The sequence below is a fragment of the Neodiprion pinetum genome, chromosome 1 (assembly GCF_021155775.2).
Source record: "Neodiprion pinetum isolate iyNeoPine1 chromosome 1, iyNeoPine1.2, whole genome shotgun sequence".
In the NCBI taxonomy this organism is placed as follows: Eukaryota; Metazoa; Arthropoda; class Insecta; order Hymenoptera; family Diprionidae; genus Neodiprion; species Neodiprion pinetum.
The window spans coordinates 25,577,005-25,587,343 of NC_060232.1; the positions used below are offsets into that span (position 1 = coordinate 25,577,005).

At 40.1% G+C, this 10,339-nt stretch overlaps 1 protein-coding gene across 3 annotated transcripts in view; it reads left to right on the plus strand.

Moving 5' to 3' along the window:
• LOC124210759 (low density lipoprotein receptor adapter protein 1-B) overlaps positions 1-10,339 on the plus strand; it is a 56,755-nt gene that overhangs the window by 37,269 nt on the left and 9,147 nt on the right. For all 3 annotated transcript variants that reach the window (XM_069133089.1, XM_046609078.2, XM_046609077.2), the window contains 4 exons: positions 2,226-2,419; positions 7,993-8,105; positions 9,389-9,633; positions 10,168-10,319. In XM_069133089.1, the coding sequence (XP_068989190.1) occupies positions 2,226-2,419; positions 7,993-8,105; positions 9,389-9,633; positions 10,168-10,319 (704 nt within the window). The remainder of the gene's footprint in view (positions 1-2,225; positions 2,420-7,992; positions 8,106-9,388; positions 9,634-10,167; positions 10,320-10,339) is intronic.

Consider the following 10,339-nt stretch of genomic DNA (forward strand, 5'->3'; position numbering starts at 1 on the left):
CAAGTACGCCTATCCTTCCTGTTTTACGCTTTGTACTTAAACTAAACGACGCGACGCGCGACGGGTGAAATTCGCCACGAATCTAACGCCACTGGCATTTTACTCGCAACAATTTTGAACGGTCGATTGTTGTTTGTTGTGGGAATGTCCCAAGTTGCTGAAAATTTAACAAAGGTCAAGGGAAAGAAACCGGAGTACCCATTCGCATCTACTAATTGATACATTTATTCTGCTCTCATCAATTTTCTATCTACACCCAATTTTTGGAGACGAAATATCGGTAGCTAAAGTGACAGAAAACTGCGGGTCGGTTGAAAAAAAAAAAAATTAATCAATCTTTGGTCTACACCCTAATTAAAAGTTGTAGAGTACAAATTTGTGATAATTTTCACTTCATCTTGAACGAATTGTAACGCAGTGTTGTAACGTAGATCGAACTCGTTTCTCCATGATCTTTTGTTCATCTCAGCAACTAATTACCGTAAGTAGCGGTAGAGGATTTTGAAGCTTCCAACGGAAGTAAGAAGGCGCGGAAACGGTGTGAAAATGAGCTGAAAAATAAAACGTCAGAACACTCGTTGTTCCTTGTTTCCAGCTTTACTGAAATAGAGGAAAACTGTGCAGCCAGCCTTTTGGGCGGGGGGGAAGGGGCGGGGGGGGGGGGGGGGGGGGGAGTCGAGAGTCGAGCGGTTCCTGACTCATCCCTTTCCGTTTGATGTTAAATTTATCTCTCGCGGCAAGTTCGCCGTTGTCTACATCATCCGCGAAACTGAAACATCTCGACATACCTACATAGGAAGCATACTGTGAAAGCCACATGCAGGGGTGGTTCATGATTCAGGGTTGCTGGCGTGTAATATACACCCTGGTATAATGATTAAGGAGTGTCTTTAAAGGAGATTGAGTCAAAATTAAAACAAGGTTGCTAGCTCGATTACGTTTAATAATGACAGAAGAGCCATGACTTTAGGAATCAGCTGGAGATGTTGGACCATTCTGCCAATGGTTAAAGAAGTGATGGAATTTTATCAACGATAAATAAAATTTTGGAAAAATAACTAGGTCTTCACGCCAATGTCAATTTTTCATCGTGGATTTTTACTTGTAATGTTAATAAGTAAATTTGGTACAGTAAATTAAATCAATTTTGGGGTATTTATTCGTTCTTTCTGACAAGTGACAGTGGCGAATGTTGCGGGGAATTGAATTTCGGTGTTTTTGCGACATGCAGATTCATCTTATTGTCGGTGTAGATAACATCGTAACTATTGTTTTCAATCCGTCGTATATAAGCTATGTTTGTATTACCTGATTTTTTGTTCGTGAATCATTCAAATATATAATGAAAAAAGCAGGATTTAACCTAATTGGAAAAGTTTGATTTGATTACTGAAACCAAAAAAAAGAAAACAGTTAAAATAAGTTTGTAACGGTTTTCCATATAAACTGAATTTACTAGGCATTTTCAACCATATTGAGAAGAGTTTCAATAAAACTTGAAAGCTCCAAGTTTTTCTTTACAATGCAAGTACATATCGTTTGTTTTTTAATTTCCAACGAGATCTCCGCAACTCACTACGTTACAATAATTTAACAGACTATATGTACTCTAAATATCGTCGTAAAATTAATAACAAGCAACGACTTTCGGCAAGCCACACTAAGGAAAATTTCATTTGTTATAGTAACCAGAAAAATTCAGTAAAACAAGTATCGCTAAAAAAACTGATTGAACATTGTTAATTGTCGATCCTTTTTTGGTAATTGCAACGCAAAATCAGTTTCTGAGGTTTCCTCTATTTTTTTTAGTTAAACAACGCTTTAACATCGATTTATTGTTGCACAAGCGTTAAATTTTCGCAACAGTTGCAAGAAAATACAGCAACAGTGATCGTAATGAGAAAGAATAGTAACGTATACCAGACTTTCCGGTAACAGCTAGAAAACTAATTTTCATCTTCTACCTAGAACTATATTTTTCGATTGTGGTAAAAAATGAAAATAGTCGAGTAATGAGCGGTAACCGGAACTAAAAATTTCTCTCGGTGCAAAATCCTCAACGAGAAGCTGTAAATTTCCCCTCACTCAAGCACTATAGTTTCCGGTTCGCCAGACGCGATATTGCGTCCCGATAGCCTCGAAGCGCTGCACCCGTACCCGTAACCAAGGCACATGCATCAACGCGTCTTATACTTTTCTTATACTTTTTTCAAACCTTGTTCCAGAGCTGTGCGAGGAATGGGCTCTCGCCAACAGCCGCGAGTGCGTCGAGGGGGGTGTCGGGGGCGGCGGGGGCCAGGAAGACGCCGAGGATCCGGCGGAGGCCACGTTCTCTCTGAAATACCTGGGAAGCACCCTCGTCGAGACGCCCTCCAGCGAGGAGGCCACCGCCGAGGCCATCAAAACCATCATCACCATGGTACCTATGCCTGTGTCTGCTCGATACACCCCGTAGACATAGGGATTCAATGCACGCCTGACGAAAGACCGTGAAACATTTTACACAAGGACAGTTTTGTGCCTCCACTCTTAGGCGCGGCTGATGCGTTAGGAAATCTTTCAACATACGGTGGGATTCTCACGAGAAACGGAGGAGAAGCCTCGTTGTACCGGAAATTCGAGATGCTTAGTCCCCTACTTTCCTGGAGAATCCAATTTCCTTTCTTTTTTTTTCCTGCTTCGTTTTTCCTCAATTTTTGTGCTACGTTCACGGGTAACGAGTATCGTTCTGTTTCGGGATCTTAGGATCTTGCGAAAAGGGTTTTTAACGTTTTCCTTGGATCATTGAGTATAGCAGAAGTATTCGGAAGGTGAACAATTCGTTGAGTAGGTACGTGTCTGATAGTTTTTTTTTTGTTTTGGTTTTCAGAGGGGTCGTTAATGAAAATCATATCGACGATCCCGAACGAGCAATTGTTGGAAATGAATCGGCGGTCGTGGTGATGAATATTCATATTCGGATCTTGAAAATCGGAAGAGACGATACATTTATTGGAATAACACTTTTCTCAGAATTTGGTCTCTGCGTTAAGAAGGAATTAATCTTCTCTGTGGATAGAATTTAAAGATATATAGAACAATCTGATCACATTTTCTCTTTTTCCTAAAAAAATATAATTGCGGATTATACAAGCAATTGAATTTTATTGATTTTGTAATATAATATACATATTACTTAGCATGGGTGACGCCATATTGTTATATTTCCGAATCTGCTAGATTTGTTTCAATTTTTGTTTAATCTGAAAAAAAATATGAGCCAAGTATTTTTCGTTTTACCTCGTTGAATAGGTGTTTAAAAATTTTCACCCATACGGAATTACTTCTGCACGAACTGATTTGAATATTTTTATACATGATCAGCAGAGTATTTCGAATAATCCCTCGTTAGTCATTGAAATGCCTTTTTTTTTTAACCATCTAGAAAAGTGAAACATTTTTTTTATTTTGCATAAATTTTTTCATTCAAAATTCGTTTGGTGTCAATTCAACTGTGATTGACAAATAAATCGGTTTCAGACAATGTCAAATTTTTTTCAAGCTCTACTGGAATTAGTTAACACATTCTGAATGTACGTCATTTTTGGTTCTAACTAATTTTGACTGAAACAAGCATTTTTAATCCTGCTTAAAGCAATTATGTGTGTAAGACATATACGGAAATTACTGCCAAAATATTACTGAGAAATTTATTCAGTTCGGATTGATCTTGTTCACTTTGAAATTGCGTTTTTCACAATTTACACCATCTCAACTCCGTTAGCCAGTTGCAATGAATTACTCCCTGAGAAAGAATTCAATTCCGAATAACTTTCTTATTCTTTTAATACTACTTTAATTATTATAAACGTATAAAAATATATCAAACTTATAACTAGTCAATTCAAATGAAATATGGGAAACACTGGTTACAATAAAACCCACTCTGATTCTAAGTTTGACGTTGTTTTGTGAAGAATCTTTCATAGTCTTGATTGAAAATTAAAATTTAAATAAAAATAATTCAATGCTGGCGATCTAAAAAAAAAAAAAAAAACAAAAAACGTCCAGCTGTAAATTATATCACACTTTTTTTTAAAACTTGTACTATTTTGAATAAAATTCTCAATCGAATCGAGATGACCCCAAGGAATATTCCTTCAACCGCGATCGGCGGAGAGTCAAGAATTATTTGGGATCCAAAACTATAGAAGGCTCTTCACAATATAGTGAGAAATGACGTCAAATTTGCTGAATACCCGATAAAGCATTTCCAGTATAAATGTATTTTCGATGCACATAATCCGAATCCTGCATCCTTTGAAGAGCCTCACGTCCACCGTCAAATCCCGCGAATAGTTTTCATTTTTGCGTTGAATTCCGAGGGTGCAAATATCCTCTTCCGGCGGAATTCGTGCCTGCGTGAGTTTGCGAGAGCGCAGGATCCGCGTATTATAATGCGGAAATGTTGGTGCAGGGTTGGAGTTAGGAGGGGAGGTTAGTCGCGCCATTCGTAGGTTATTGACATCTGTATAATCCGACACGATAGCTCACAAATATCCAGACAAATATTGGATCGTTCCAGGGGATGAAGAAGAAGGAGACAGAACAAACAACCGGTCCTATAACACCCCAATTCGGTGACCATTTGTCAGGAGTCGTTTCTCCTCTCTGAGAGTTCAAGCGATTAGGATACTTTGTGGAGTTTGAATTTTATTCAAAAACGGAGTGGAGGTAGGCTGGAAACTGATGAATATATTTCAGGATCGTACACGTTTTCCGAGCTTCCGTAGATAGGAGTGAAGAATGGGCGAATCAAATAAACGTGACTTTTATTCACGTCCACAAAAAGTGCTACCTTAGTGCCGTGATATCCTTCGCTTCTACCAAAGTCCTTCGTTTGGTCCGCGCGATCGTGCCAGGACATTTTGGCTGTTACAGTCTTGCTCGACATTCGTCCGTTCCAAGTGCTCTACGTACGTCCTCCACTGTCCTGCACGTACCTTCTACCTGTGCAAACAACGTTTTCATTGCCTCTCGACTCCCCTTTAACCGTCGAACCAGTTTTTATCCTTGGACCAAGATTCATGCGGGGGATCCGAGTTTGGTACGTTTCGAAATACGAGGTTCCGATTCGTCTCGTTGATAACTGGCGCTGCATCCAACATTTTTCTCTCTCTCTTTCTCTCTGCTCCTTGAAGCTTCTTATTTTGAAGTGATCTGTACGAGGTGGCTTCGATCGGTAATCCAGTGATTTATATTGAATCGTATCGTGTTCCTGTGTTGCCAAAAGACTTCAAGGAGCGTTATTTGCATAGAGCATGACGAATGGTTCAAGGTGGAAGAGCAGATGTAGGAAATCATTCGTTGTGACGTCGATCAGGAATGGCATTGATCATTCGTGTAGAATGAGAGTCTTTTCCTACCGCGTTACCGTCAGTGAAACAAAAATCACCGAGATGAGTCTGGGACGAATGGTTACGGTCTCATTAACTCCCCAGAAATTCACCTCTTTTGACGTACTTCGGATATCCTGTCCTCCGGCGACCCCAACGAGCAGGATTGCGACAGAGTGCAATTAAGATATCCAATTTCTTCTGTGCATTGAAAACGCAATAGGAGGATCAGCTTCTCAGACTTTAAGAAATAGAGTTGTTCAGAGTCTAAGTCTGATTGCAGGATTACTCAGTCGAGGTACGACTTAAGTTTGAAAAAAATGTATAATCCCAGTCACCCGATGATGGAAATTGTGCTCAGTGAAACGACAAAGGAATTCATTATTCATTTATTAAAACAATAACTCACAGCGCAAAGCGTCGGTTAGCTGAGTTCTGTACATACATAGTAATTCCGAAATATAAAATTGAGAAGTACCGACATTTCGAACGGCGGAAACTACAAATGGTCAAAACTTCTACCCATTCAGGGTTTGTACCATTCGATTATGCGACAATTTGTAGTTTCGAAGAAGAAGAGTTTGACACTTCGGTATTACTTGCTGTTCGGGACTTTGACCATTCGATGAAACGGTCGTTCTGAACTCTGACAATTCGGAATTCCGGCTCTCAACCTCTAATTAGCTGCTGAACGACAAGTGCCCACCTTGTCAAAATTTAAGGTCAAACATTCCCAGTACGTCTCGAAGACGAACACCCTGAACGATGACCGTGCAGCGGACAACCGAGGAAGTTCAAAGTTCGGTCGACTCATTATCCGGATGCTTAACACCCGATACCATCGTTCCTTAACCCAACGCTGAGGAGTTTCGCGAATCCGTTGAGCTTGAAACGCGAGGAGGTTAAAGAGGCGTTTCTAACTCGTCAAAACTCGTCCCTGAGAGCTTCAAAAATGGCGGTGTGTGTATATTACTTCCGTTCGAGGTGGCCGAGGTGTACTCTGCGATACCGTCATTCTTCCAGGAGGTCTCTTCAACGAGGAACGCGCAAGTGTCCGGCACGGCTTCGTAATGAAGTTTCAGGTTCTCCTCATCTCGTATACGTGCCGCGTGTAATCCTCCCGAGCTTCGCTGCTCGGAAACCCTTTGTTTGCTAAAAACTTCTCGCAGCTCCTGGGAAGCTTCAAAGTAAATAACAAAGAACCAAGCCCGCTCAAAATGTCCACACAAGATTTTCGGAAACTCGATAATTTTCACGATATTGAATTTCGGATCAGAAAGAAGTCAGTCATCTCGTGTAAACAATGTAATAACCCAATCGATCCTGAATTTTCGGTCTTGTGAACCCTTTAGTCAATCGGGTGGTTTGGTTTTTGCACTTGAAAATTAAGGCCAGTGGGAAATTAGAGAAACTTATGAAATCTGAAACGTTTCTGAATGATTCGAAGGACGGGAAAGTCGAGTCCGTTTAACACTGATAACGGCGTGGCTGGAACTGCGGTAATTTTCAACAAAACGGAGAGTACCGTAAGATCTTTTTTGAGAGAGGTTTTATATAGTATAATTTCCGGATGAAACCCGCCTACTTTTCTGCTCAAGAAATGGTCCATCATGACTTGAGTTACGAAGACCCTGAGCATGGCCTCGGTGAACTATTCCGCAATCTGCTTCACGGTTTCGCAACTTTGAATTGATATTCGTCAGTCAGATTTTAATAGTATTATAAAAATTGTTTGCAAAACATGACCTAGTGGATTTTACATTTGAAAATCGGTTAAAATGTAATTCCAAGAAAGTATAAATCTCAGGTCACGATCATTCGAAAGGGAAGCTTTTTCTCCATGGGATGATAATTCCGTAGATCGATCGAAGGCCCGGAGGTTCATGCGCGCGAAAAAAACACGGGCATATTTTTCGAGCCTCTGATATCTCCAGGCAGCATTGGACCACCCCCCTCGATGGTGATACACAAAAAGCGTCAGGCTTAACAGACATTGCCTGTTGGAAATCCTCGTAGGTGGTTTTGCCGGGGGGTTTTCGATGCGAGCGAAGCACGTTGAGTAAGGGCCACCCTTTCTATTCTGACCACACGACAGATTCGTGCCAGCCCCAAAATTTTGGGTCACACAGTCGCGCCAGCTTGTTTTCACGATCCTTAAATCATTCCGCTGAATAATAATTCTCTGCAAAACTTGTTAACGCATCCGCTATCTGCCTGTTTGTCAACCCTGAACACATAGTTTGGACAAAATTGCGCGTGTTAATTTTAAGCGTTTTTTAAAGGTACAGAATCAGGCGTAATTACAAATTTACGTTCATTCAATCGTGCACGCTGAGTTGGGGAGTGAAATTATAGTGCGAAAGAAATCGACACGGATTTGTTGTAATATTTTTTTAAAATTTATTTTCATTTCTGTGCGATAATAAGGTACCAATGTTGAATTACCCGTACTGGAATTTATTTACATCTTAGTTTTAGCAACTGAAAAAAAGGTTCGCTTCCTAATCTTATTTCTCTGTATATTTTCATCCTGCGTAGTGGAAAAAATAACGGCAATTTTTCTTATACGTATATAGCACGCTAACAAAAGCTCTGAAATGTTTTGTTCTTCCTTCAGGCAAAAGCGAGTGGAAAAAAATTGCAGAGGGTGTCCCTGGCGGTTAGCCTACGGGGAATTCGCATGACCGATGTGGCAACGGAAGAGGATCAGCTCCAGGTCTCGATTTACAGGTGAATTAAAACGTTGAACGAAAGTTTATTTTCCTCGGAAAACTAGCGGCTGAGTGCCCACTTTTCCCCGCATGTATGCTCCAAGCGGCTCCGCTAACTGAAAGGCTAACTTTATTCCCTGTTCCATTACGCTTCCGCGATCGGTTCACTGCCGGCTGCTTTTCGGTCGAGCGAATATTCGCCTGGCACGTATCGATTGAAGTCTGCAGGCAAATTCAAACGTTATTATTCGCTTTTGCGTGCGAGGAAATTATTCGCGAAAACGGAGACGAATAACTCAAGACTACATCTTGATACCTCGTTGCGAAAATTTTCATTAAAGCTCAGCGTTGAATTATTTTCAACAACCAGGCATTGAATTATGTTTCAGCGTTCTGAACGCGCGCGTTTCTCGACGTTTAATTACTTGAATAAATCTCGAAATTCCCCGGAGCGAGTAGCGGAAGCCACCCACTCGAGACCCTTTGGTCTTGATCGTCGTCAACGATTGTATTTAAATTTCTCAATCTCGATTAATAACTCCTTCGTAGGATTTCACCCGCTCTTTCAATGCTCGTTTTCCAACCTTTCATTAGCTTTTCCGATGACCTTCGAAACCCTCGAAGCTTTACGCCCCGTCCTTTGGCCCTTCCCAACCCCCCGCAAACTCGCGTGTAAAGCCACTTGCAATTAGTTTAAGGATAGCGTGGAGAATCCCCATTTTACCCTATACGATGTTCTAGCCGTTACTAATTGTACCGGAGGCTGAAGAGGCGAGTCCTGACAAATGGCACACGTTTTGCCAATTATTCGCCAACAAAATGGCGTCAAGTTCTACATGTTGGTATTCTCAATCCCATCATATTCAATAAGGTTCAAACAGAGAGGACTAAAGAAGTTATTTTCATTCGTTTAAACTTTTAAATTCCTTTTGGACAGTGAAAAATTGAAAACCAAACGTATTTTTTCAAACTCTGTCTTGTGCAAAAACTCTCTCTCTCTATCCAACGGAATCGGTATAAAGAAAATAAACAATATAATGTAACGCTGAGTAATAATTCGTAGCGAATATAATCGGATCAGGCTGATTATGATAAAGCGGATTATATTGTGGTTTGAGGAAAGTTCCTAGGATGCGAATAAATCTTTTGCGGGATAAATGGTTTCGGGAATCGTAATGAACAGCGTCGCTCTGCGTATATGGTAAATTCTGAAATTTTTTAAGCGTCTCTCCGTCCGTGAAAATCCGGCATTCGAAACACCTACGCTAACGAAGGGTTTTCATTTGGAACTTTAATTAATAGGATCTCTTACTGTTCGGCTGACGCGACCCACGATCATGTTTTCGCCTTCATCGCGACAAACCTCAACGAGACAATGGAGTGTCACGCTTTTCTATGCCCTAAGAGGAAAATGGCCCAGACTGTTACTCTCACGGTGGCTCAGGCCTTCAACACAGCGTATCAGGCCTGGCAGCTGACTCAAGTCGATCCTCGTATTCACCATACAACTGACAAGAGCCCTCCGATGACCGACGAAAATTGTATTGGTAAATATTGAACCATAATAGATAGGGCGCGGGGTTGAAGTTGCCAATTTGAAAAGAATATAGATCGAACGTAAAAGTTTTGCACGAGCTCCGAAAATGAATCTTTTCTATCATCGATTCGGAATATTCTTTAATCAAAATAATGAAAATAAATTTAACCGAATACAGAATATGAATTGAAATTTTTATGCATCTGTAAAGCTTCTCTATGCATTTAGATAATTGTACGTATTTTGTATGAAAATTAAACTTTTTCCAAGAGAATTTGAAAATCAGGTGATCGTTTATGAATCACGCACTTGTAATATTTGTTTGCGATCGCATTGAAAAACTTACCAAATTTTGAGATGTTTATGTTTTACACACAGCGAATTATTACTCATTGTATATTATTTAATTATTTTAAGTGTTTTTTACAAAATTTCGTGCATTTTGTATTCGCTCAAAGTTGTGATTTTCAATATAATTTGCACGTGATAGGTATACGTTTACTTTATAAAATAATCTTTTACACATTTGTAAAACGATTTACAGAATATCACGACAAGATCGTCAACGAGACGAAAAACAACGAGAAACACAACCGACAGAATAACCAAAATGTAAAACGTAACAACATCAATGAGACTCAGAAGAATCTCCTGATCGATTTATCGTCCGATTCTAAGCCAAAGGAAAATTCGTGGGTATGTAGTTTTTTTTTTTT